This window comes from Denticeps clupeoides, chromosome 11, assembly GCF_900700375.1.
Source record: "Denticeps clupeoides chromosome 11, fDenClu1.1, whole genome shotgun sequence".
Taxonomy (NCBI): domain Eukaryota; kingdom Metazoa; phylum Chordata; class Actinopteri; order Clupeiformes; family Denticipitidae; genus Denticeps; species Denticeps clupeoides.
Genome location: NC_041717.1, coordinates 18,801,358 through 18,828,509, shown reverse-complemented (window position 1 = coordinate 18,828,509; position 27,152 = coordinate 18,801,358). Strand labels below are relative to the sequence as shown.

Here is a 27,152-nt window from a genome sequence, read left to right as displayed (position 1 = left end):
AACAACTTATTACGTTTGTTATTGTTCTACTGGCTATTTCAAGCACAAACAGGAGTGTTAGGAATAAAAATTACAATTAAAATGGATCAGCACTTCATAATTTGCAAAATTTCACTAAATACATATGATTTATGTAATTACACAGTTTACGTTGATATCCGCCGAATGTAATTATTAAACATGCTGAGATAATTATGACAACCTAAAGTGAAATGCCTGCATTGGCAACGTTGGGCACGGTTTAAGAGATGATTGCGGCCACCCCTGATTCCCCGATTTAAAGATGTGGACTTTCCATCTTCTACGCCGCATCTTCTCATCAGGGCTTCGCGGAATAAATAAAACCTGCCCAAATTAGCACAGGCTTCACTTTACTTTAAATAGCAATAAAAGTCTCTCCAACGGGCCAATCACCTGACATAAAGGAGGGAAGCGAGCATCTTTGGAACTCGCGTCTTATTTATTGGTGCTGCGGTGCTGGAAATTTCCTTTCGGGAAATTGGTGTGGTGGTGTAAACATCAGTGCATGCCTTGGAAGCCCAGCATCGCAGACATTTTTGCATGTCACAGTAAAAAAATAAAAAAATAAAAAATGCAATTAAACAAAAACACACAAGCTTTGTGAATATACAGATTTGTTTAATTTCTTTTTTTTTTTTAGATATATTCACAACCAGATGATCTAAGAACAAGAAAAAAAATGTTTTGCCAGATATTCCTACATCATTTGGTGAACAGGCTGGACGATATACACAGACACCCGGCTGGCAGGACCAGAGGCCTTCGTCCCTGGACGTGCCTCGTGTCGCTCTGGCTGGGTGTCAAACTATCGACCACAATAGAGCAGAAGGTCTGCAGCCATCTCCAGAAATAACAGTGGCTTTCCTTTAAAGTCCCGCTTCACGGATTTACACTAGCGTTACAATTCCAAACACAAACTAACATCTACAGAATGGAATGATTTCAAAAACAGAAAGAGGGGTCTGTGAGAAAAAAAAAAAAAAAAAAAAAAAAACCCACACACTACTCATGCAGGGCACCTGCACAGGAGAAACCATGAAATCTGGTCAGGTTTGTAGTGTTCCTCACAGATATCGCCATTTCCCTTTACGAGTAGAACCGAGGACTCGCTCATTTGGTCCGTGGGACGCAGCAAGATGGAAGCAGGAAAGGCTGCAGAACTTCTACTACAAAGCACATCATAAAAAACAAAAAAAAAAAAAAAACAGCCTAAACATGTAATGCTGAGAAATAAGAGCAGTTGCCATGATTTTCTACTGAGAAGGGGACGCGATGCAGAGGAAGACGCTGCAGACAACGAGGGAAGAAGAGATGCAGACGCTCCCTGAAACAGAGAAGATCTGAGCTGTTGGGAGTTGGCTCATTCTAACAGATCAGGCGACAATGCAGGGATGGAAGCACACACACACACACACACACACACACACACACACACACACACACACACACACACACGCTTCCCTGACTCCACCTGTTAGAGACGCTTCAGAGATGATCACAGGAGCTTTTAGGGAACACACAGGTGGCATCATAGGGGAGGACATAAAGAAAAGGGGAAAAAACTAAGAGGGGAATCTTATAAGAAGATACAAGGATGAGTGCCCATAACGTTGGGGTGTGGATAGGTTTGGGGGCGACACTGGGCTGTGCCTCCCCTCATCATCCTCTTCATCACCACCACCCCCAGCGTGTTGAAACGAGACCGGCTCCTGCTGCCCAACTCCTTCAGTTCTTCAGCACCAACTCATAGCACTGGTACACAAACTGGGAGACCTCCGAGGCCCTGCACTTCACCGACAGCTGTGGAGGGAGGCAGAGGCAGAACAACGTTAACTTCATGGACGTACAACGCTCGGCTCGCTCATGCATCTCTGATCCAGCTGTTCCTAAGCAACATCATTCAGGCAGCAGCGGGTCGCCTGAACACGCCCATAAACAATGTCATATGGCAGACTGAGCATCGGTATCCAACAATCCCAGTTCATGCTCATACTAAAGCCTGCTATAACATTTAAGACCTTTACAGAGACTTGAAATGAACTGTGGGTCAGTAGTTTTATTTGCTGCTTGTGGCAGAAAGATGAAAGTTCTACAAGCACCAGCTAATCAAACCCACTTCCAAAATCCCGCTTCCTAGATCCGTTGGGTTTATTGTGGGTTAAGTGACAATGTTGTTGCTGCTCCTGCAATGATGTCCTGTGCTCCCTGCACAGCAGACACAACCACAACGCATGTGTGCGAGGTGTTTTATTTTATTTTTTTATTAAATAGATTTACTCAAATAGTACAACATTAAATAAGGAAAAATCCATATATATGAAACCAGAAATTCAGCCCTCGCATGCTCACTATTTTAGACCTGTGTACACTAAATCGACCAGTGTGAGGGGTGTAAACGCCATTTATACACTCGTGCCAGGAGCAGGAAAGTTCTCCGGTCTTTCTTGCCAGAGGCGGCGGAACCACTCCAGGCGAAATTTATTAGCATTGCAAAATGCTGCCTTCCATCATGGCTTTGACGCTCTGAGCACAAACATGGCACCCCCTCGTTCCTGCTCTTCTCGTCTCAACGAGTCCCACTCCAGTCAGCATGCAGACGGGATATATAGTCACTCGAGGGCACGCGCTCATACGAACGTCCAAGAGACGCTGGACAGATGGCAGAGTGTAAAATGTTCGGAAGGTATGTGACTCCCCGTTGCTGAATTACTAATTTAAAATGTTTACTGGTGCTTTAATATTTCTTTTTCTCAAGCAACTTCTGCAGCAGCAAAAAAAAAAAAAAAAAGCCAAGTGTGCCGATTCCAGTACATTGTTCTATAATCCGCCCGACTTGTGGGTTCGGTGTTCCTACAAGAGCACTGCGCGTGGGTGGAAGAGAGAGAGAGGAAACGAAAAACAGGATATAAAGAAGAAGCAATAGAATAAACTGATCGAGCGAGCAGAACAAAGGGAAAAACCAAATAAATAAATAAGAGCATCAGCCAATACTCCTGCACCGCGGGGAAGGGCTGAGTAAAAAGGTGCGGAATGAAGGAGACGCAGCGTGATGGACGAGTCGATGAGCGCTGTAGTAGGGCGGGGCGTTGCAAGATGCATTCTTGTACAAACCCCCTCCCCGGCCATAGCGCACTACAAGGGTGGGTGACTAAGGAGGGGGGGTGGGGGGTGAGAACTAGGCCGTGCCATTGGTCCTTTGGTTGCCATAGTGACAGGGAGCAGTCACAGGTTCCAGCGCTCCACTTCAAAAGGGAGCGTGACAGAGTACCGCATTACAGGGAAAAGCAAGGGGACGTAGGAATGAAACCGGGAAGGGGTGGTTAAATTATTCTACTTTTTTTTTTTTTTGAGTAAAGTCATCTTTACTCATCTTTAAAAGCCCACGAGCAACACTTACCGGTAACCGGGTCTGAAAATAGTGTTAAAACCAAGTGAGGTGTGTTATGCATTCTGACTTAATCGTAGTTAATTATGAGAATAAGACATGGGGTGAGATTCAGCACGCTAAATAAATAAATAAATAAATAAATAACCACCCCCAACCCCTTTGAGTGGCAGAATAGAGCTATTATAACAGTGCAATGCACGCTCTGCCCTACAGTGATCAGAGGGTGAGGTGCCTTGTCAAGCCTCAGACCGGATTTGGCAAAAGACTAGAGCAACCCCCCCAACAGATTTCAATTAAAATACACAAATAAAAAAAAAAAAAAAAGAAAGTTCAAGGTCATGACCGTTGCGCACAATGAATACAGAACAGGAGAAGGCTGGACAAACGCTGAGGAAATTCAAATGTCTCTTAAATGAGATGTCTGCAAAAATAAACAAATACATAAAAGCCTTCTCTGTAATACCCACTCAGCTTTGAGGCATTGTGGGTAATTGGACAGCGGAAGCACCAAGGTTATGGGGGGATGAGAAAAAAAAAAAAAAAAAAAAACCAAAGCCCCCCCCGTCCCGCTTCTCCCCCTCACCACGTAGTTGGGGCTGCCCGCCTGCACCCGGAGCTCAGCCAGGATCCAGATGCCGTTGGTGAGCTTGATGGACTGGTAGAGCATGTCCTGCCCGTCCACAGTCCTCTTGGCGATGGTGAAGATGTTGCTGCTCTGAAGCTTGTTGGTGGCCGCGTCTGTTCCGACACAGAATTCACAACAGAGAGTTAGGCCGAGAGGAAGACATCCAAAAATCCATTCTAGCAAAATAAAAACTCCATATTACACTGTACATCTATATAATTGAACATTTAATGAATAGACTTACTTTACCATGTTTGATTTATTTATTTATTTTTAATCCAGGTCAGTTTTATATGCTCACTAGCTTAACACTAGAAGTCCCAGAGATTAGTCATTTGGCTTATCATATACAGGGTGCCATTTTTGACCAATTTTGAGCCACTGTTTCACCGGCGCGATAATCCCTGGAGTTTGGACAAATCTCAGCCTCATCAGTGCGTTGTGTGTCATATAGCGTACACAACATAAAGAGCACCAATTCGCCCCTCAGGTCCCAAACAAAGGTCACATCAGAGTGTCGGACTGTACAATGTGCGAACATAAATCCTGAGCTTTGCCCTTTTCATCACAGGCAATTTAGCTGTACATTTTGATCCCGTTACCAAATGAATGGGGAATAATTATTTTATTGTTTTTAATCACACAGTGAACATGCCCAGCTAATGAACACACCGAACGTTTTTAAGTCATGCTTTTTGTTTTCTACTGTAAAAACTGCAGGTGGACACTAAGTCATGTGATCCTTCAGACAACTTTCATACCAGTGGTTCCCAAGCAATGATCCTGTGAGCTCTTACAATGTTCAGCTTTTTTAAAAGGCTTGACTAGCCTGAGGCTAAGAGGGAAATGAAAAAATTAAAGTGCCGTGATTGTCACATGCGCTACACTGCAGCACGCGCTACACGCACAACAAAATGAGTCCTCTGCCTTTTTTTTTTTTTTTTTTTGTTTGTTAACCGTCACCCTTGGTGAGCAGTGGGCAGCCATGACAGGCGCCTGGGGAGCAGTGTGTGGGGACGGTGCTTTGCTCAGTGGCACCTCGGTGGTTCGGGATTCAAACCGGCAACCTTCCGATTACGGGGCCGCTCCCTAAACCGCTAGGCCGTGTACATTAGAAAATTAAAAAAAAAAAAAAAAAAAAAAATTGCACACACCGTTGCTGCATAATAAAAGAATCCCTCTTCTACCCATTCAATAATTACTTCGTTAGCTTCATCCCCAGGCTAAAAGGTTAATTAGCATCCTCATTGCCGCCTACACATGTACACGACTGGCAGGAATTTCATCAGCTCACTCCACACAGGACGCCCGTCCTGCTCTACGACTACAGTGTAAGCATCACCTTCATTACAACCTCATCACAAAGAGCTCTTGGCTCCACTCTGCCCCGCATTCAGCATGGAAATTGAGTCGGCACAGGGATTCTCTTCATTAGCCGCTGTGCCGCTGACTGACTCAGTGTCGCGCTTGTCTAAATACGCAGCTCTGGGGCATAAGGGATTATGGGCTCGCTATAAAACGTTCTGCAGCCTCGCCTCTGTAACTGAGAGTTGCATGCGTGATGCGGAGAGGATGCATGGTCATGGCAATAAAAAATAAAAAAATAAAAAAATAATATCACAGGCCACATTCCCCAAACGAGAGCACAGAGAGAGCTGGGAGGCGGTGGGTGGGTGTCAGAGTCTCTCTCACCTGAGTTGAGGTGGCAGTCTTTAATCTGGAACTGTGCTTCGTTGTCATTGGGAATGTCCTTCCAGGTGGCCAGGAACACTTGCCGGTCTTTTGCACAGATAAGAAGTGAGAGGGTTAGGTTTGTATGATCAAGCATCATTTCTACTACATCCTTCATGAAAAATGAGTTCAATTGCACACTAAACACAGACTTTTCATTGAAGTGTGTGTGTGTATCATAATTTGCAACATTAAGCTGCTATATGCATCAATGTAGATGTTTAGGAAAAAAAACAGCATCAGCACGGTTCCATGTCAGACCGACACATATAGTGCTGCACAGTGAAGAGACACACACACACACACACACACACACACACACACACACACACACACACACACACACACACACAGAGAGCTGCTGGGTCTGCATGACGTCACGTGATCACGGAAGGCCGTACACTCACCCATCTTCCCGTCCTCCACAAACAGGATGCTGATGGGGTACTGGCAACTGAAGTAGAACACGTCAATGTTGTTCTTCACAGCCACCTGCCATTGCGAGAGCAGCGGAGAGGCCGGGAGAGGAGAGTTTTCAAAAGCTCAGACATGACGGAGCACTGGTTGTGACAGTTGCATCCGGTGAGAAAACAAGAACACAGTTTCACGACCAAACAAAAGCAAGAACCTTGAGTTTACTGCAGTGTATTGTGGAGTGTTTAGTTTAAAAAAAAATAAATAAATAAATAAAACAAATTTTTGTACAGCCCTAAATTTTTATTAAACTGGCACTAAGCACAGGGCTTACTCGCTAGTCTAAGGTCAAAGGTGTCCTCAGAATTTAATAAAAAAAATGATAATAAATAAAAAAAAAAAAAAGCACAAGCTGCATCTTGATTTCGGTCTCCCATAAAATGATATTTAATAAAAAAAAAAAAAAGAGCCCAATTTGCTGCTCTCAGACATGCTACTTCCCCATTCTGGGTGGTTTAAATCTACGCTAAATCAATGTCACCTGCACAAAATTTTTTTTTAAATGTCACGTTTCCTTCTCGTTTTATGCATTTATGTAAATCCTCTTGTTTGGGGGCCCTCACACTAGCCAAAAATATACAAAACATGTCGGATTGGTGCTTGATATTTAGTTAAGGCATTTACAGTAGGTATTCAGACCCCCCCCTTACATTTTTCACTCTTGGATATATTGCAGTCATTTGCTAAAAATGTATTTTCCTCATTAATTTGCTAAAAGATTTTGTTCCTTTTTTCAATGTACACACAGCACCCCATATTGACAGAATTGTTGACACTTTTGCAGATTTATTAACCTTCCAACAAGACAGTCACCCTAAGCACACAGCTAAAATAATAAGGAGTAACTTCACAACAACTCAGTGACTTAAAACCAATAGAGCATCTCTGGAGGGACCTATAAATGGCTGTCCACCAACGTTTATCATCCAACCTGCCAGAACTGGAGAGGATCTGCAAGGTGGAATAGGAAAGGATCCCCAAATCCAGGTGTGGAAAAACTTATTGCATCTTTTCCAAAAAGACTCATGGCTGTATTAGATCAAAAGAGTACTTCTATTAAAAACAGAGAAAAGGGTGTGAATATATAAGACCATGTAATATTTCAGTTTTTCTGTTTGTGTCAATCTGGGGTGCTTTAATGAGGAAAAAAATAATAACTCAAATGATTTTAGCAAATGGCTGCCGTATAACAAAGAGTGAAAAACTTAAGGTGGTCTGAATACTTTCCGTACCCACTGTATTAGGTGCCTTTATCCAAAGTGACTTACAATCAGTATTTACAGGGACTGTCCCCTTGGAGACACTCAGGGACACGACAGTAGTAAGTGGGGGTTGAACCTGTGTGGCCACTGGGCTGCCACCACCCTGATATTTCTGACGGGTGCCAGTTTATTTTGAATTGGTCCCAGTTGCTAATTTGGACTAGTCCATTTCTTGGTGTGGGGGATGTATTATTATTGACTTTAATTTAGTGGGAACCACCACATTCGCATTCAATTTTAATTGTAACAGTTTAGTTTGCCTGCAATCTTGCATCTTCATTCCTCCCTTATTTGCTATTTGTAAATGGTCCGAATGTTGGTTCGGCTTGCAGGGTTCAGACCACGGGGGAGAGAAACGCTGTGGGAATATATTAACAAGGACGAATGATGCCAGCCCTTTCATTTATTTATTTATTTTTTACCATCAGCCCACCAGGCAGTGGGCGGTACGCTGACTGCTATTTACAAAGCTGCCGCTATGAACCATGAAATGCAGCCTAAAAATAAAAATGCTGTACACATATAGCGCTGTATTAACAGCTTGTACTGCCATCTCGTTGGTTGCTGTGAACATTTCCTGCATGCAGGCTGTCCGAAAAATCAGTACAGATTTGAAATGACACAGATAACGCAATGATAAGAAACTGTGCTGAACCAATAACGCGCTCTCATCATAATGTTTACTGGCCATAACTATAATAAAAATGGTTAAGGGTGTGCAGCAAGACAGAGGGACAGAAAGACCTACTGGACCGCTTGCTTATTCTAAACGAATAAGGTTGTGGGTTCGAATGCCGAATCGCCACGGTCCCACTGTTTTCCCCTTTGTCAAGGTACCGTCCCCACACGCTGCTCCCCTGCCATGGCTGCCCGTAGCTCACTAAGAGTGATGGTTAAAAGCAGAGGACACGTTTCGTTGTGTCACCGTGTGCTGCGCTGCAGTGTTCCACAATGACAAACTCACGTCCCTTTCACTTTAATTGAAAGGGTGCGGGTTCGAATCTGGGGGCGCCCCCGCACACCGCTCCTGCTGTGCTCTGTGTGACATGTGACAAGGAATCGGTTTCACTTATTAATGAGCTGCACCGGCCTCTGATAAAAGTGGGATCGATTTCGCTTGTTCGCACATCATCCCGGTCACCCCTGTATAAAGCCGGCAGGGTGTACACCGCAGCCTCTACATTTCAAAGTTGAGATCAGATCGCGGGCACCTGAGCGGCGGCTTTGCCATTCAGCTCCTGCCGCGGAGCCCGCAGCGGCGTCCCCGGTGGGAGAGCGAGCTCGAGGGTGAATGGCGAGTGCCGTATTAAAGTCAAGTGCGGCCACTTTACTCGGGAGGAAGGTCGACGGGATCAGCCCCCGCGGGCCGCACTCGCAGGTAAACTGTGCAGCGCTCGCATTTTTACGTTTTTTTTTTTTTCTTATTCGACAGCATTCAGACCGCCGACCCCCGCACACAATGCGCCGAATCCCTGCGATGCGGCAACAGGTAACGCCAGCCTCACCACAGAATCTCAATTTCACTGCCCATGACTTTCTTCTTACTGCAGTATTAGTTTTACTCAAAAAAGAAAAGAAAGTGACTCGATCGTCATGGTCACACACAAGGAAAGGTTTCCTCTGATTTGAACCATTTTACATTTACAGCATTTAGTTACAGATGTACTAAGCGGGATTTGAACCTGGGTCTTCTGGTTCATAGGCGAGTGTGTTACCCACTAGGCTACTACCACACCCATAACCGTCACCCTTAGTGAGCAGTGGGCAGCCATGAACGGCGCCCGGGGGGCAGCATGTGGGGACGGCGCCAAGCACCATGGCGGCATTCGAACCTTTCAATTGGGGGTCCACTTCCTTAACCCCCACTGCCACACGAGACAACGATGCAACTTAATTTTTGGTTCCCGATCACGTTTCCCTAATATAAAAAAAAAAAAAAAAAAAAAAAAAAAAAAAAAAAAAAAAAATTGAACACATTACCTGCAGATTGGTCAGGGGCTCCATCTTCATAATCGGCCCCACTGTGCTGAGAGGGAGGGCGACATCAATGGTTTGGTTGGGGGTGAGAGGCGTGAGGACCTGGAGGGGGCCGGCTGGAGCCAAGCCAAAACTGCGGAAATAAATTATATTAATAAAAAAAAAAAAAAAAAAAAAAGTAGACCGATGTAGAAAACGCAGACAGACAGACAGACGGGAGGGAGGGAAGGCAGCGGATGGTGAGGAATTAATTCACGAGTTGACAAACAAACAGCTGCTCCTCTCCGTATCAACGTTCTCGGTGGGAAAGATGTTAAGGGGTCGAGGATTAATGTCGCATTGATTGACAGAAGCCTGCGAGTGTCACCCGCCCCTGCCTGCTCGCGCCTCACCTGTTCCGGTTGAACTGGATGGCGAAGTCGCTCATGACACTCAGCGCCTTGTTGGTGAGGGAAAGGTCCATCTGCAGGACGCCCGAGCGGCGGGCGAACGTGCCGGAGATCTCCAGCCCCTTCGCCTTCATCGCCGGCAGCCACAGCTGAAGAGGGATGTGTTTTTTTATTTTTTTTTTTTAATAAATAAATAGGATCTTCACATCCGTTCTAGAAAACGACTACTACTGCCTGATAACGTCAGCTGAACCCACATACGCTGCAGTTCTAACTACAGCCATCAGTAAGATGTGAAGGGGCATGATGGGAACTACCATTGAGTCCCTGAGCAAGACAATTAACCCCGAGTGTCTCCATGGGGGGGACAGTCCCTGTAACTACTGATTGTAACTGGATAAGGGCACCTGGTAAATGCTGTAAATGTACACACACAAACAAAGCCTTACCGTTTTAGGGGGGATGAAGGCCCCGGTGGGCATTCCAACACCTCCTCCCAGATCAAAGAGATCACCCAGACCTCCACCCACAGCGGCATTGAGGGAGGCTGGCATGACGGCAGGTGGTGCCCCCATACCAGCACCAATCTGGGCGAGAAGGTAGAGCAACAATTAGGAACACTGGAAGTACAAACACAAACACAAAAAAAAAAAAAAAAAAAAAAAACTGTGGATAGAAAGCTTACCGCAGGACTCCCACCAATGTCACCGCCAAGCTGCCAAAGACAGAAAACGAAAGTGATTACTATTGCTCAACCATGGGCGCATAGGAAATGGGGTTCCGGCCGGAATGAAGGGAACGAGATGAAATGATGGGCATCGCTATGGCAACCTCCATAGCGATGAGTCAAGCGCCATGCTAACACAAGAGCTATTTCATTCTACGCGGAGCCACAGGTTACTGAGCAGGGTTAGGTGAGGAGCAATGGGAGGGGCTACGGTGCAGCCGCCAAAAAGGACGGAAGGAGTGTGGAGGAACGTGTGGCTTTTAAAAACCACCATGGCCAACTTTCAACATCTTGCTAAATTGTTATGAAGCTTCTTATGAACTCCCGCTATGTAGAAGTGAAGCGTCTAGCCGAAGTCTAAGGGGGGCGAGCCTTCAGTCGGTCACCGTGCGCAGGCATCGGTGTCAAAAGAGAGCTTGCCAGGCTGAAGAAATACACCAACCTCAGGGTGGCTATACTCTGAGAGGGACTGCGGTGACGGTGACTCCATCCGCTGATGAATGTTATGCTGATGAAATGCGGTGTAAGAAAGGGAGGTAAGAAAAAAGAAAATGTCTGCATTTGATCTAAAGAAAAAAAAAAAAAAAACTACAATGCAAATCACAAAAACAGATGATATTCAGAGAGTAGATTTTGGAAGAAAGAGTGTGGAAAGCATAATATAAACTGAGCAACAGAGGTGGGTAGTAACGAGTTACTTGAGTAGATTTTGGAAGAAAAAAGGTACTTTTCTACTTTTACGTCAGTACATTTGTGAACAAGACACTGTACTCTTCTTTCGCTACATTGGGCAACACTCGACTTGTTACTTTAAAACCATTTACATGCTTTATTCTTGCCAGACATCGAACACGTTTCACCACTTGGATGTCACAGCAATTTTCACATGACACCGTTTCACCAATCAGACATAGCCATGCAGTCACATAGCCAAAAGCACACAGGGGCGGGCAAGGCGGCTCAAGCGGTGTTGCCAGACGTACGATCTATAGAGGATGGAATAACAGTTATTGTTTAGCTGTTTTATTTATTATATCAATGCTAACACAATTAGCATATATAAGAGTTTGTATGCTCAGATTTAGTCCATTAATTACTACAAATCATACTTTAATGAGTTGTTATTATTATTAGGAAATACCAGAATTAGCACATTAATATTTTTTCTGAATACATTGTAATTTTAGAAACAATGGAACAGTTACTCAGTACTTACGTACGATCACTAAAAACTACTTCTTACTTAAGTATGAGTAGTGTTACTCCACAATAATAATACTCGAGTAAAATATTTGGTTACTCTACCCACCTCTGCTGAGCTAGTGTGTTCATAATGCTGGAGTAAATATATTTATAAAACAATATTTTTAAAAATGGGTCAAGACTAACAATTTAAAGGAATTTGGAAAATTATTTCTTATTTAAAACAAACCCTTGCCTGGGAGGCTTGACCTAGAGCTGTGCCTCATTTCTCCCTTTCAAAAATAGCTTTTCTTAAATCCTGCTAATATAAAATGACAGGATAGGTGAAAGCTACGGGACAGACGAACCTCGGGGGGCCAATTAAATGAACAGATTGGGCTGTCAGCCAGTGCTGTCTTAGCCCCCCCCCCCCCCCCCCCCCCCCCAATGCACTTAAGATTAATGTAGGAGGGAATATGGTCGGCCTCTCTTAACATTATTCTATTAAACGGTTCGTCATTGAGGTTTTCCACCAACAGAAACACAAAAATTATAATTTGGAGGATTTCCTTGTTGATCATTATGACTGCAATTTTGACACTAATGGTATATTAGTACACAGGGTCTTCATTCACAAATCAAAGCTTAGGGCGCGTTTAGTTTATGAAGTGTTTCTCAGAAAACAAAATCCACCCCTGGGAGAGTATTAAAAGTGAAGGTGTGCGTGTGTGTGTGTGTGTGTGTGTGTGTGTGTACATGCTCGCTGTTTCACTAACAGTAATTACCGTTTCTGATTCATCTCCCATCTGTGTAGCACACACACACATAAAAAAGAGAGAGACCAAAAAGCGTCAAGAGGGGGGATTTTTTTTGTATTTAACACTGGAGGAGTGGAAAAAGGGAAAACGGTTGAGACAATGTGATTGAAAAGCTGGAATATGGCCAAAGAAACAGAAAAACCATTCAATCATACATGTAATACTTAAACATTGTACGAAATTGCTCAACAATTTCAGCCCTGGTGGTAACAAGGATCTTTGTAAACTTCTCACCATATTGGCTTCAATACGACAGAATGAAGTAATTTGTCTACAGAAACGTACCAGGCTGTCCAGACCTCCCCCCAAAAGGTCCATGGCGCCCATTTGCATGGAGGCGGGAACGGCAGGGACGGTGGTGGCTGGAGGGGCAAGGTCCAGGTTGAGCAGGTCGCCCAGCAGGTCACCCTGGGACGGGATGACGGCAGGAGGCGCGTCGGCTCCCCCTACAGACTGGCCAACATCTGGGCTCTCTGTGCTCTCACCGCTGGAAGTGGAATGATGAGGGGACAACGTGAAAGGAGAGTCACTGTCCCACAGAATCAGAAAACATTCCTGTCCACTTCACTTCAGCCACTTTCCCAAAAGCCAGGAATGAATATGAAAGAGTGAGAGGGAGAAGAATGTTGTGGAACCCCCCAATCCTGCCAACTAGAGAACAATGATTCAGTTCTGCCAGCAAAATAATAATAAAATTACAATAATAAAACCTTAAATAAAGTAACAAAAATAAAAGTTAACTAGTAGCTATGATTAATAGAAGCGTACACTAGCGGGTAACCAACTCGCCAATTAACCAGATGACCAGAAATTACAGGTTCAAACCCCACTTACTACCATTGTGTCCCTGTGACACTTAACCCTGAGTGTCTCCAGGGGGGGACTGTCCCTGTAACTACTGATTGTAAGTGGCTCTGGATAAATGCTCTAGATCCACGAGATTCTGACAAAGTGTTCATATCATTTCCTTTAGCGCCTTGAAGACAGACTGTAAGAAGGCTGGAACTCACGATCCGGCGCGGGCAGGGAGTCTCTTGTGCTGCACGCCACGGCTGCCCTCCACAAAGGCGCTGGGGGGTTTGTGGTAGACGGAGGCCAGAGTTCCGATGTGGCAGATCAGCTCGTCCAGGAGAGTGGGCTCAATCAGGTCCGTCTCCTCTGAAATCAGCGGCTTCTCCGCCAGCACCACCTCCTTGGCCGCCACAGGGTCGGTGGACAGCAGGCGCCAGTAAATGTAGCCGCGGTCACGCAGGTCCGGGTTGTCAGAGTCCTGGTAACGAGTGAGAGAATCATGCAATAGAAAACAACGGGATGTGGACGTGTTTGGTCTGTGAAGGACCGACTGGACTCAGTTGACAGAAATTAATCATAAACACTGAAAAAGTCCATCCATGGACAAGTATAAATGTATTAAAGGCTGTAAACTTAAACTAAATAACCAGACCCAATCTTACAACATTATTGAAAAAAAAAAAAAAGAAAACCCAGCAAGCGTAGTAACTGCCACAATATTAGAACCATTTCAACCAAACTAAAACAAATATTTATTTCTAATTAATTGTCAATATTTGGAAGGTAGTAGCTTAGTGGGTAACACACTAGCCTATGAACCAGAAGACCACAAAGTACCAGGTTCAAAACGCACTTTCTACCATTGTGTCCCTGAGCCAGGCACTTAACCCTGAGTGTCTCCAGGGGGGGACTCTCCCTGTAACTACTGATTTCCAGTTGCTCTGGATAAGGGTGTCTGATAAATGGCATAAATGTATACATATATATGGATACGATTACAGCTCGTGTTTGATCCGTAATGTTTCATTTTGAAGGACGCAGCTCCACGTCCAGGCAATGGTCATCTTGAAACTCGACTATTGTAACGGTCTCCTGGCTGGAGCCTCTGCAGTCACCATAAAACCACTCCAGGCTGTCCAAAATGTGGCAGGCCACCTCATCTTCAACCAGCCGAAATACACCCTTCTCACCTCTCTCCACTGGCTCCCGGTAGCTGCTCGCGTTGAGTTTAAATCCTTGATGCTGCCTACAGGGCTGTAAATGGAACTGAACCCTCTTATACCAACACACTACTAGCCAGCCACACTCCTGCACGCCCTCTCAGATCTGCAAACGAAACGAGACTAAAAATTCCCTCTTCACGGGGTCTCCGATCCCAATTGACTATTCTCCTTTGTTGTCCCTGGCTGGTGGAACAACTTGCCCGGCTCCATTCGACTAGTCGAGACTACCACCACCTTTAAGAAGAAAAAAAAAAATAATAATAACAATTCGTCTAGCACTTAACAATTCCCGAGCATGATCGAATCCTGACAAGTTAGGCCTTATCAGGGCTCTCAGTTTTTGTAACTCAAAATATATAGAAACCGAATGAGAACTGCTGGTGTCCTCCTCCTGTAAGTCTCTTTGGATTAAGGCGTCTGCTAAATTAAGTAAATCCAGCCTTGTGTTGCACAACAAAAAAAAAAGGAAGCAGACCAAGCAAAATCAAAGTAATAAATAACCTAGAGAAGACGCCCGATCCCATTCTGCTTGAGCTGGGGACGGCTGGGATTGCGAGGTGGCTCTTTCTGATTAATGCCTGGTGAACGTGGACCCGCCGTCACCAAGAGCAGCACAAGAGGAACGGAAAAGGAGTTTTCGCCGAGGGCACAGAACAAAATGCGACAGCGAGCATAACTCACGCCGCACGTTTATACATTTATTAAATAATTCACTACCCCCCCCCCCAATCCCAGCCCACCCTTCACTCATGTTTGCAGGCCAGCAAACACTAATAACATTACAGGGCATAAAACAAGCAGAATGCTCGTCTCCTAACCAGGTCTTTTTGGCAGCTCCAGAAAGCCCTGGCACAAACCACGAAGATAAAAATAAGCAACGACTACTTCAGAAAGCCGTGCTCAAAGATATTCTGTAGGAAGAGAGTCTGTGTATGAGGACGCTACCAAAAATGATTAAAATTTAATGAGTCAAGCACATAAACCAAATGTCACTGCTCTGGCGGCCGCATTGGAAGGCGAGTACAAATAACCCTGGTTCTCCACACCCAGGAAATCAGAATCAGTTTGTCTCCCCACAGCAATCTGATAATCACTGCCAGTGAGAGTAATGAATGAACAGTAATTAGCAGATCCCTCCGGAGATGGTTGCTAAATGTTTCATTTCTTGCTTTCTCTCGGGCCAAAGGACTCCGTGCCATTAACCCACAGCGGCACTCACATGATGTTTACGGTGTTTGCATGTCAGACCTCAATCCATGGATTAAAGCTGAAAATCATCAACATCTGACCGGGTGGGAAAAAAAGTAGGCGTGGTTAACGCCATCACCGGTTACCGCCCAATACGTTTTATAACTATACCTGAGTACTTCGGTTAACAAACTGAAAAGTAGGTCAATAGCTAATACATGCAAACAACTATTAAACAATATATATATATATATATAAAAATAAATAAATCAACTTCTGGCTCCATCTTGGTTTGAGCGCCCGTTTCGATGCTTTGTTTCTATTGGTCGGACCTTAATGAGTCAATGCGCAGAGGCCAAAGTCCAACAGTATTCAACTTTGACCTCTGTTGTGCAATCAAGAAGGCCTGTGCAGCTGGGCGTTCTTGATCCAACAACGGGATGTGGACGTGTTTGGTCTGTGAAGGACCGACAGGACTCAGTTGACAGAAATGAATCATAAACACTGGAAAAAGTCCATCCATGGACAAGTATAAATGTATTAAAGGCTGTAAACTTAAACTAAATAACCAGACCCAATCTTACAACATTATTGATGTTCCAGGACCAACCGTAACACGACTATTTAAATGAATATGTGAATATCGCTCGTAACCTTCCCCAATCTCTGTTTGCCAGGGTTACCATGGCCAGGGACTCACCTGAGTGGCGAGGCTGAGAACCTGCTGCACCAGCTCCTGGGTTTCTGTGGGCTTCTTCAGGAACAGCTTAACGATGGCGGTCAAGAGCTGCAGCTGCACCTGCACATAAAAACATAATAGAATTTGTACAAAGATTCACAAACCGATGGCCAAACAAATGCTTATATTCAATTTTGTGCACAAAACAATTCCCAACGTGATGTTAGTATAATATTATAAAACTAACCCAACAAAGCCCAACGTGCAAGACTAATGTTCAGCGTAGATAACCATTCGCACAAAGGCTGGATCTATACTAGAATAACAGTGTACAGTGGACCCAATGGGCAATCAGGAAAGGTCATTTCGAGTTCGTGGGTTGACCTCTCCTCTGGGTTCCTTCGCTCAGAACGGGGAAAGAGTTCCACTGGGAGCGGCCAGCGAGTGAGAAATCAATCCTTATTTGACAGGGCCTTGCATGGAATTACTAATAATCAATCACTCCATCAGAACGTCCTGGAATTAAAGCCACCTCTGCAGTCCTGCAGGTTTTAGGCGCAACAGCAATCGCACCCACATTATGAAATACCCAGATGTTGCTGAGGAGCAAGAGGCGCTGCACCATGGACGTTAAAAGTAGGACTGCGCGTGAGGAGCACGATTAAAAAGTGCAGTCCTGTGTTCTCCAAACGCTCAAGGGCCCAGGAGCGACCGGGGGACACAGACCCCGAAAGTGCAATGAAGGTGGGCTGTGAGCTCAAATGGTCAGTAAAACGCGTTGAAGCAAAATGTCAGAGGGCATCGCACAGCAAGAAGAAGCCAATCAAGCCACATTTCACTCTATAATCCATTTCCATTTAAATTTCCAATTTAAACACTTTGTAGCACTGCGTTGGAAACAATTATGTCGTGAAATAGCTGCCAACACCCCGCAATGAGCTACACAATGGAATTCCGTAATTACAAACGTGGGATCTGAAAAATCGCATTTATTTATTAAAATCTTCAGGCCTCCACACACACACACACACACACACACACATATATATATATGAATGAGGTGGGCATAGATTAATCTCACTGTAATCTTGGACTTAATCTAGAGTGATCTAAATTAATCTAGATTCATCTATCTTTTGAGTGAAGTGATTGTCACATGTGATACACAGCAGCACAGCACACGATGCACACAGTGAAATTTGCCCTATGCATTTAACCCTGAGTGAGCAGTGGGCAGCCATGACAGGCGCCCGGGGAGCAGTGTGTGGGGATGGTGCTTTGCTCAGTGGCACCTTGGTGGATCGGGATTCGAACCAGCAACCTTCTGATTACGGGGCCGCTTCCTTAACCGCTAGGCCACCACTGCCCCTTTAATCTAGATTAATCTAGATTAAAATGGCTCATTTGAATTCTGACGAAGGCATTCAGAATATGTGCGCTACCCAAATAATGACTAAAAGTAAGTCTTTGAGAACGGGTTTCTCAAACCAGGTGGCGCATTAGACCAGGGGTTCATCTCCTGTTTCCAAAATGCATCACAAACTGCTTGAGAAAGCTGTTCTACTATGATAGTTGGTGATGAAAATAAATGATGTTCAATAAGATGTACTTGTGTTTACCAACTGTTTATTCAGTTAAATAGCTGCATCCATGTTACCACGTCACGTTTGATGTGGTAATTTCACAGTTCGAAGACTCGTTCTCGCCCCCCACAGTGCAATTCGGCTAGGTATACATCCGCGCTAAAATATCAAGGTGAAAGTAATCATAGTGTAGCGGTTCTTCTTCTGCGTTGTGTAACTTTTTGATTTCGTTTCATGAACCACAAATGATGAGCTGACACCCAAGAGATTTTCTGTGCAAAGTGTATTCTGTACAAAAAGCAAGGTCGCTTCAGAACATCGCGTCTTTCTGCACCTCGCTCTACAATATACAGTATTAAAAGAACATAAAAAAAATATTCACAAAATAACACACATGCAAAATATTCCTAATATGTACATAAATTAAAATGAAAGAAATAACTTTTTGCACACAAACCCCACGCACCTCACAGCTCATGCCATGTGTCCAATAGACCTGAACCGGGTCTCAAAAACAAAATAAAAGTCTTTAGAAAATAAGAAAATAAAAGACACAAGAAAGAAGAAATATACTTATAAATCTAGTTTTACCATTTAACTCCGGCACAATAGCTTGTATAGCTTGTAGTATAGACCCGGCTCCCAACCCAACTTGTGAATAGATTAACGGCGATATTTTTTTTATCGCCGATAAGAGTCTCACGTTAACGCCATATATATATATATATATATATATATATATATATATATATATATATATATATATATATATATATATATATATATATATATATATATATATATATATATATATATATATATATATATATATTTTTTTTTTTTTTTTTATTAGTGGAACCATCGAGAGCATCCTGTCTAGCTGCATCACTGTGTGGTTTGGAGCCTGCAATGCGTCCTGCCAAAAAACTCTCCAACGCATAGTAAGAGCAGCTGAGAGAATCATCGGTGTCCCTCTCCCCTCCCTCCAAGACATCTACAGCACACGCCTCACCAAGAAAGCCCTCGGCATAGCAGCTGATCCCACCCACCCAATGCAAACCTTCTTCAGCCTGCTGCCATCAGGGAGGAGACTGCGGAGTCTCCAGGCCAGGACCAGCAGACTGAAGGACAGCTTCACCCATCAGGCGGTCAGGAAACTCAACTCCCTCCCGGCTCTGCCCCCACTCCCCTCACTCCCCTCTTCTGCTCCACAAACTTTCTGAACTCTAAATCACACAAACTGACCATGCACCAGTCACTCTGTGCAGCTCTGGTCTGTCATCTACCTCACTTTCACTTCGTCACTTTAAACTTAAAACTCTGTTGCACTATTGGTTTTTGCACTCTCCTGATGTTGCACTCTCCACCATGTGCCCTTATTTGTATATGGTGTTTTTAAAATTGTATATTGTGCCTTTCTTTTTAAATTGTATTTATACTCTGTATTCGTTACTGTTACTGTTTTTGTATTTAATGTTACTTTTATGGGTCAGAGAGTAACGTAATTTCAATTCTCTGCATGTCCTGTACATGTGGCAGAATTGACAATAACGTTGACTTGACTTGATATATATATATATATATATACACACACACACACACACACACACACACACACACACAGCAGTGTTCGGTAGTTATGCGCCAATCACAGGCAAAACGTTCCGTACTTGTTGTCCATAAAATCAAAAATACGATCACATCGTTTTCAGATTTGCCCAAATGCTTCTGGCACCTCTCGCCAGGTTTATTACTCTGCACAACGATCTGCCACCGCTCTCTCGGGATACTTCGACGAGGCTGGCACTGGTGCTGCTGACTGCAACTTTAAACTTTCTGCCACGAGCAAGGCAAACAAAGCCAAAAAAAAAAAAAAACAATGAACTAGCAGAGCGCTGCATGTCATCACCGCATTCAAGCAGAAGGAGAAAACCCTTGTGCTGTAGGACAGAGGACGGTGTACCTGAGTGCTCTCGTCGTGGAAACCCTCCAGGAAGCTCTCCAGCAGCTCATCAGCGTTGTCGATCCTCTCGGCGTACTCGCCCACGATCCAAATCATGGCCGCCCGTGCCTCCGGCTCGTCCAGGGAGTCCAGGTTCTCACACAAGGTGGCAATCACGCTCTCGTACCTGACGATTTCAACCGCCATCAATATCACCCAGCGTGAGGATCTCCGCCCATCAACCCTCTCATTCACACGACAATAAATCATAGAGAATAACTAAGTCAGTACGGCAAGATCGAAGAAACTCAGATGTTGCCGGGCCTTCATGCTGGTTGGCAGTGATGGACGTTCTCTGGACAGGAATTCTCAGCAACCATTAGCAGCTACTTTTGTCACCAGTCGAAACTCACGGCGTGTGTACAATTCATCCAGGTCGGTGGTTCCCAAAGGTTACACAACAGCCGACATACTGATATTCCAACAATTTTCATCTCGGTTCACAAATAAATAAATACATTTTCAGACATTGACCGATTCTGAATCAACGGCCAATAAATGTTGTGCTTTTTTTGGTCCGGTGATTCTTTGCTTCTTCACTCTGTCCTACCCTCACAATCCAGATGCTCTGGTCTAGGGGGCGGGGACTGTCAGTAAACGCGGCCAATCGGAAATTTGATTCAGGAGAAAGTGCCACCGACCTGAACGCCATTCAAGTAAACGTCACTCAGCGGAGTACAATGAACTAAAAGGGGTCTGTCTGCCACCTAGTGGCACGATGCAGTGGTACACCATTTGATTTCGTAATAAATCACCGGCGGCGTAATGACAGCTACAACTCCTGGTGCAGGAATGACTCACTTGTTGGGGTACTTGCGGAAGATGTCCTTGATGACCACAATAGCCTCCTGGACGACATAATTGACTTTGGTCTGGATGAGATCGAGTAGGGTGCTGACGCAGCGCTCTGCAGATTGCTGAGAGAGTGAAAGGAAGTGAAAAACAGAACAGGGAGGGGAGATGGACAGGAAGGGCCAAGTGAACGTGCTAACAGGACTACTGAGAAGGATCTAAATCTGCACTGTAAAATATATGAAAGGATCCTTTTAGACACTAAACCTCATCTCAATGAAAAGCTTTCTTCAAAAGATCCAAGTGAAAGTGAAGTGACTGTCATTGGGAAACACTGCAGAACACCACACGGTGCACACAGTGAAATTTGTCCTCTGCATTTAACCCATCACCCTTAGCGAGCAGTGGGCAGTCATGACAGTCATGGTGGATAGGTATTCGAACCATCAACCTTCTGATTACAGGGCCAATTCCTTAACCACTAGGCCACCCCTGCCCCAACGGTATATAAATTATTATACGCATAATCAGATTTATGTGTTGCTTAACTTATTTTATATCAGTATTTTAATGTCAGTATTTTAATGTTAATTTAAATTACTTTTTCCTCTATAGTTTTATGAAATCAAATGTTCAATTGTTGTCCTCACCTCCACCTTGATGGCACAGCGTCCGATGGCTCGTACTGCCTTCCGGACGAAGTCCACATCCACCTCTGTGGCATATTCCTTCAGCTCGGCTAGGACCTGCAAGACATTTCCTAACATTCACAAAACGTGTTTTGCGCCATTTTGTGTGTAAATGTAATGTGCTTGAGGCATCAGCAAAGCCTCTAGTGAGATCAAGATTTTCTGTTCCATCACCTGCGCTATGTTGGCCTGAGAAGCCAGGCGAATCATGATGTCCAGTTTCTCCAGCTTCACGTAGATTGGGTCATTGTACTTCACGAAAAAGACTTTCATCTCATGCTTCAGGATTTCAGGCCTGCAGACGGACAAAAGATGCGATCATCAGGTCTCGGTCAAACAGCACAGAAGATCCGATGCCCAGGCAAGAAAGACAGACAGACTTTATTCAATGCTGGAGGAGCTCGTTAAATTATAAATAATTCTCAATTCTCCTACCGTTTCTGCACGATGAGGTTGATGTTGCGCAGTGCGACGTACTGCAGCTCAGGCTCGGCCGACAGCAGAGTGACCAGTGGCGGCGCCAGCTTCTTCAGCAGCGTTCCGTAGTAGTCCAGGTCTTTAGGCAGCATCTCCATGAACTTCATCAGCACCTTCACCGCAGACAGCACCACCGCTGAATTGGCGTGGGACAGCCGCGGGGTCACCCGCTCACAGATGCTGCAGGGGAGGGGAGAGGACAAGCGGAAGACGAAATTTGTCCTCTGCATTTAACCCATCATCCTTGGTGAGCAGTGGGCAGCCATGACAGGCGCCCGGGGAGCAGTGTGTGGGGACGGTGCTCTGCGAACTGGGATTCGAACCGGCAACCTTCTGATTACGGGGGCGCTTCCTTACCTGCTAGTCCACCACTGGCCCTTTACAACGTGAAGAAACGCCTTGGAATATGCAGCGTTAACAGCGTAACGCAGAGGAAACCAATTAGAAGGCCGAATAAGGGATGGAAAAAGAGGAAAGCCTGACAGCGTGAGATTACTAGAAGCCAGTGTTATTTATGGATCTTAAATCTGTCTGCACGTGATGGAGAGAGATTAAAGAGCAAACCAGTCAATGTGGTTTGGACCCCAACACGCCCTGGACACATATCCATAATGCTACTTTGTCTAGTCTCATACTCCCCATGCTGGCACATTATGGTTTATTGCACTTTATGTACAGTTATGTGCAAGAAAAAATAAATAAATAAATAAAAGTTACAAACCCCTGTTCTATGAGCATTGTTCATTGAACAATTACTGTGGGGAAGCTGAAAAAGCACTACTGTCAGGTTTGGCTTGGACACGGGGTCCAACGTGCTCTAACCTCTGAGACTCGCGGTCATCTCTGGGTGTGTAGTTAGCCAAGCAGTCCAGGATGAAGATCTGCCCCCACTCGGTGCACTCGTTCAGAGCAGTCAGCAGCTTGTTGATGGACTGGGGATTGAGGTCCAGCAGGTTGCTGTTGGGGTGGGACTCCGCGATTTCAGACAGGGCAGCTACAGCGTTCGCCACCACCTGCACAAACACAATACGGTTTGATGCTTAGAGAGGACCGAATCGACGTAAAACCAGAGGTCCTGGAGAGAAGATATAGGGGTTAATACCTTTTATACTAATAACAACCAATTACTGTTTCCAGCGTTACACCTTAACCACCTTTTTTTTTTTTTGGTGAGGGCCAAGTTAAGTAGACCAGAGGCAACCTCACCATAGGGTTGGAGTCTGAGATGAGGTCCTTCAGAGTGTCCAGGAAGCCCTGGTCTTCCACCAGTTGGGCGTTGATGTCGTGCAGCTTGGCCACACAGACGGCAGCAGTCTTTCTGACGTAGGGGTCTTCGTCCTTCAGGCACTTCCTGAGAGGCTCGCACAGGTACTCCGTGATCTTGTCCACGCGGATGCAGCCCATGGTCCGCACTGCCAGGGCCCGTATCAGGGGGTTGGGGTCTTCACAGTCCTAAGCGGGCCGGGATGAGTTGACAATCAGCAGCGGTTTAAACGGTCAGCTCGGAGCCCTCTGTGCTGCATTCAGCCTGGTTACTTACCTTGACAAACGTGTTTACGGCCATGATGGCCATGTCAGGCTGGCTCTTGGCGTAGTTCATCAGGTACAGGTAGACCAGCTTCTTCAGCTCCAGGTTGTCCGTCTGCATGCAGTTCACGACATCAGGAAACAGGGCGCTTAAGGAGAGAGCGAGAAGAGTTCCCAGTTAGTTCACAAGGCGTAAGTGGTTTCATCTAGTACTGTGCGGTATTAACGATATGCGAAGTTTGGGCAGCGGGGGGAAGATTTTGATTACACTGGACTACCGCAGAAATATCTGCATTACATGGGCGAAGCCACGCCTACTTGCAGCATGATGCATTATTTAAAAAAAAAAGAAAATGGACAAGGCACTCGTCTCAAGACGTTTCAAAATAAAAGTTCCAAATAGAAAGGCAGGAAATGGTTTAATGTACATTAATCATACAGTGCCTTTCAGCAGGGGTCAAACTACGCGTGTAAATCCGTGTGCACACTTGTGAAAGCCATAGATAATAGAAAAATTTTAAAACAAATGTGAGGCATAAATAACTTCATGAACGTGAAGATTTCTAAGTTTTTGCTTAATGATTAAGAGACAACACAGCTAATTTACTACATTTAATTCATGACCTTTATGGGAGAGACGTTTAAATTGTGTCATTTTTTTTCAATAACTGCAGGTTTGCGCAATAAATATTCTACGTTCACGGCTACTTTAAAATGTGTAAAAGGTTTAATACACAACTTCATGCTACAGTGCCTTTGCTATGAACATTTACCTGACATCCTTCCCTACAGTCATGGAGGCGATCACCTTCTTCACAGCCTCCTTCTTCTTCTCTTTCTTATCGCTGTTGAGCTCCGCTTTGAGCTCGAAGATTTCTCCTGTTGAAACACATACATCCCGCGGTGAGCCTGCACACTTCTGCCTTTGAGACTTCACAAACCCTAATTTTAACACGGTCCGGATACAAGCTTCCGTTCACTCTCCAGAGCTGTTTCTACTCTGTCCAAATCTATTATTCTTTATTTAATATTAGGGGTCTGCTGTATTTAGAATAAAGCATCCAAACAAGTTACGAAACAGTCAAGCATTAGATTCTAAATCATGGAAATGAAAATTAAGCACTATAATGAACCGAATGTCACAAACATAAGTTTAAAACATACAACTAAATAATATTTGATTACATAATACAACCAAATAAAGTTCTTGATTATTAATTATTAATACTTTGGTAGGAACAAAATATTACAAACAGATAGAAAACGTATCTGAAAGGAGAACCTTTCTTGGTAGTGGTGAAATACTTTGAGTCCGTCATCTTGGATCCAAACTGCCTGTTCTCCTGAAAGAGTCCAGAGAAATACAACATAAAGGGAATGCAGGATGATCTGGAAATATGGAAAGAGAAAACAGGAGGCTGAGGAAAGCAATAAATTCCAGCTGTCTGGATCAGCATTTTACTGAACTGTTCCTTGGTCTTATTTCCTGTTATTTTAAGACAAAACGCAAAGCAACAGGAATTTTTTTATAGGAACCATACCAAAGGCCGCCCTCACTACGGACAGTCCGGAGCATAAATCAGCAAAATGAGAAAAGAAAAGGAAAAAAAAAAAAAAAAATCACATCTCTCACCACATTAATAAAATTCATTTCTCACTGCACGCGGAAAATAACGCCGGCTGTGGAAATGTCACGAGGACGTGTTAGGTGGACGGGACGCCAAGATCTCCACTCATAACACAATGTTTTATATGTACAGTACAGGCCAAAAGTCTGGACACACCTTCTCATTCAATGTGTTTTATTTTCATGGCCATTTACGTTGGTAGATTCTCACTGAAGGCATCAAAACTATGAATGAACACATGTGGATTTAAAAGGTGAAATAACTAAAAACATGTTTTATATTCTAGTTTCTTCAAAATAGCCGCCCTTTACTCTGGTTACTGCTTTGAACACTCTTGCCATTCTCTCTATGAGTGTCAAGATGTCGTCACCTGAAATGCTTTTCCGACAGAGTTCCCAGAGGTGTTTAGCACTTTTTTGGCCCCTTTGCCTTCACTCTGCTGTCCAGCTCACCCCAAACCATCTGGACTGGGTTCAGGTCCGGTGACTGTGGAGGTCAGGTCTCCACTTTTTGTTAAGTACATAACTCCACATGTGTTCATTCATAGTTTTGATGCCTTCAGTGAGAATCAACGTAAATAACAATGAAAGTAAAGAAAACACATTGAATGAGAAGATGTGTCCAAACTTTTGGCCTGTACTGTATACATCATTAAATAGTCTCTCGTACGTGGAACAGAGCTCTTTACTTCCAGCACAGCACCCTGCCTGGTGCTTCTTAATACTGCATTAGTCTACTGGCATCACGTTAACCCCCAAAAGTAATAGTACTAATGATAATTTCACTTGTTCCTGGGGGGGGGGACGTACGGCCAGCAGGTCTCCGGTAGATGTTTATCGCTCCCCACCCGCCACTTGTTATTTGCGCCACCGTTGGACGAATCGCGTGTGAACTCGACACCGCGAACGGCCGAGGCGGCTCGGTGTTGTTAGCAGCCGCGCTAGGAGGCCAGGCAGCCGACGGAGGGGCCGTCAATGACGCAGGACCGGTCCACGGACGCGCGTTGCACACTTCGGCTACGGCTCCGGCGAAGCCCAGCGCCGCCGGCCGGTCAGGTTTCCCGGTTAGCCTCTGTTAGCCTGCTTAGCCGACGGACGCCGGTGACGCTCTCTGACGTAAACCGGGAGAAGGCGACACAAGTAGCACCGCGACGGCGGTCCCCGGCGGCCGCGGACTCACGCATAGCTGGCTCGCCCACTCCATCCTGGCCCGCGTCGAATGAATGGAGCCGCACCACCGAACGGCCGCGGAGCCCCGGGCGCGACGCCGACCTTCCCCGCCCGCGGCTTAACGCGGCGCTCGCCGGGCCCGGCTAAGCCTTTAATCCGCCGCATGGCGTCGCGGGGGCTGGGGGGGGGGGTGAATTTAGACGCGCACCGACACGAAGCCCTCGGCCAGAGACGCGCTTACCCGCGGAGGCTCTCGAGTGTAGCGCCGCGGCCTGCGCTCCCTCCCGCTGCGCCCTTCTGCCCCGTCACATGACGCCCGCTTCCGGCTTCCGGCTTCCGCGCGCCGCGACGTCAGGTTCCTGCACCGGAGGCGCCAAGTGCGCCTTTTTTTATTTTATTTATCTTCGTTCTGCTTCATAGCTCGACGAATGCAAGTCACTGCAGTGAGACGGCGCCGAGTGTCCGGGACTGAGACACAGTCTCGGCCTTCTGTCCACTTTATCACACAGTCCCCCTGTTAAGCAGACACAGTGTTGAAATCACCTTAGTTAGGCTTAGTTAGGGTACTGGGCCACTGTAGCACCAATATACCACTATAACCACGTATGTCATATTTGACACCGTCTGCCGCTGCTTGTGTTTGTTCTCTCCGACCCACGGAATCCAAACCAGAGGGCCACCACAGCCACCACCACCATAACAACTACAGCTTCAGGGATCTTCAAATGGACCAGTAGCATCATAATGGACGATACACTCTGGACTTCTCCACCTCTACAACTGTTGGGACTTTTTCTCTTATTGGACAA

The 27,152-nt window shown here is 45.1% G+C and overlaps 1 protein-coding gene across 4 annotated transcripts; it reads right to left on the bottom strand.

Moving 5' to 3' along the window:
• Positions 1-618: 618 nt before the first annotated feature.
• On the bottom strand, positions 619-26,677 carry ap1b1 (adaptor related protein complex 1 subunit beta 1). 4 transcript variants are annotated; one of them, XM_028996462.1, is made up of 24 exons: positions 26,585-26,677; positions 24,829-24,889; positions 24,320-24,425; positions 23,560-23,695; positions 23,226-23,471; positions 22,842-23,032; positions 21,978-22,199; positions 21,717-21,837; positions 21,504-21,599; positions 20,863-20,978; positions 20,023-20,188; positions 16,498-16,596; positions 13,605-13,864; positions 12,880-13,081; positions 12,562-12,582; positions 11,037-11,102; positions 10,553-10,582; positions 10,317-10,454; positions 9,871-10,016; positions 9,482-9,611; positions 6,173-6,257; positions 5,727-5,813; positions 3,993-4,147; positions 619-1,821 (listed from the first exon to the last, which is right to left on the bottom strand). In XM_028996462.1, the coding sequence occupies exons 2-24, from the start codon at positions 24,863-24,865 to the stop codon at positions 1,747-1,749; spliced, it is 2,931 nt and encodes a 976-aa protein (XP_028852295.1). In that variant the 5' UTR covers positions 24,866-24,889; positions 26,585-26,677; the 3' UTR covers positions 619-1,746. The 4 variants fall into 4 exon arrangements, with proteins under 4 accessions (XP_028852295.1, XP_028852294.1, XP_028852296.1 ...); XM_028996461.1 differs by lacking the exon at positions 26,585-26,677 and adding an exon at positions 26,354-26,486; XM_028996463.1 differs by lacking the exons at positions 11,037-11,102; positions 26,585-26,677 and adding an exon at positions 26,354-26,486.
• Between the last annotated feature and the right edge of the window lie 475 nt (positions 26,678-27,152).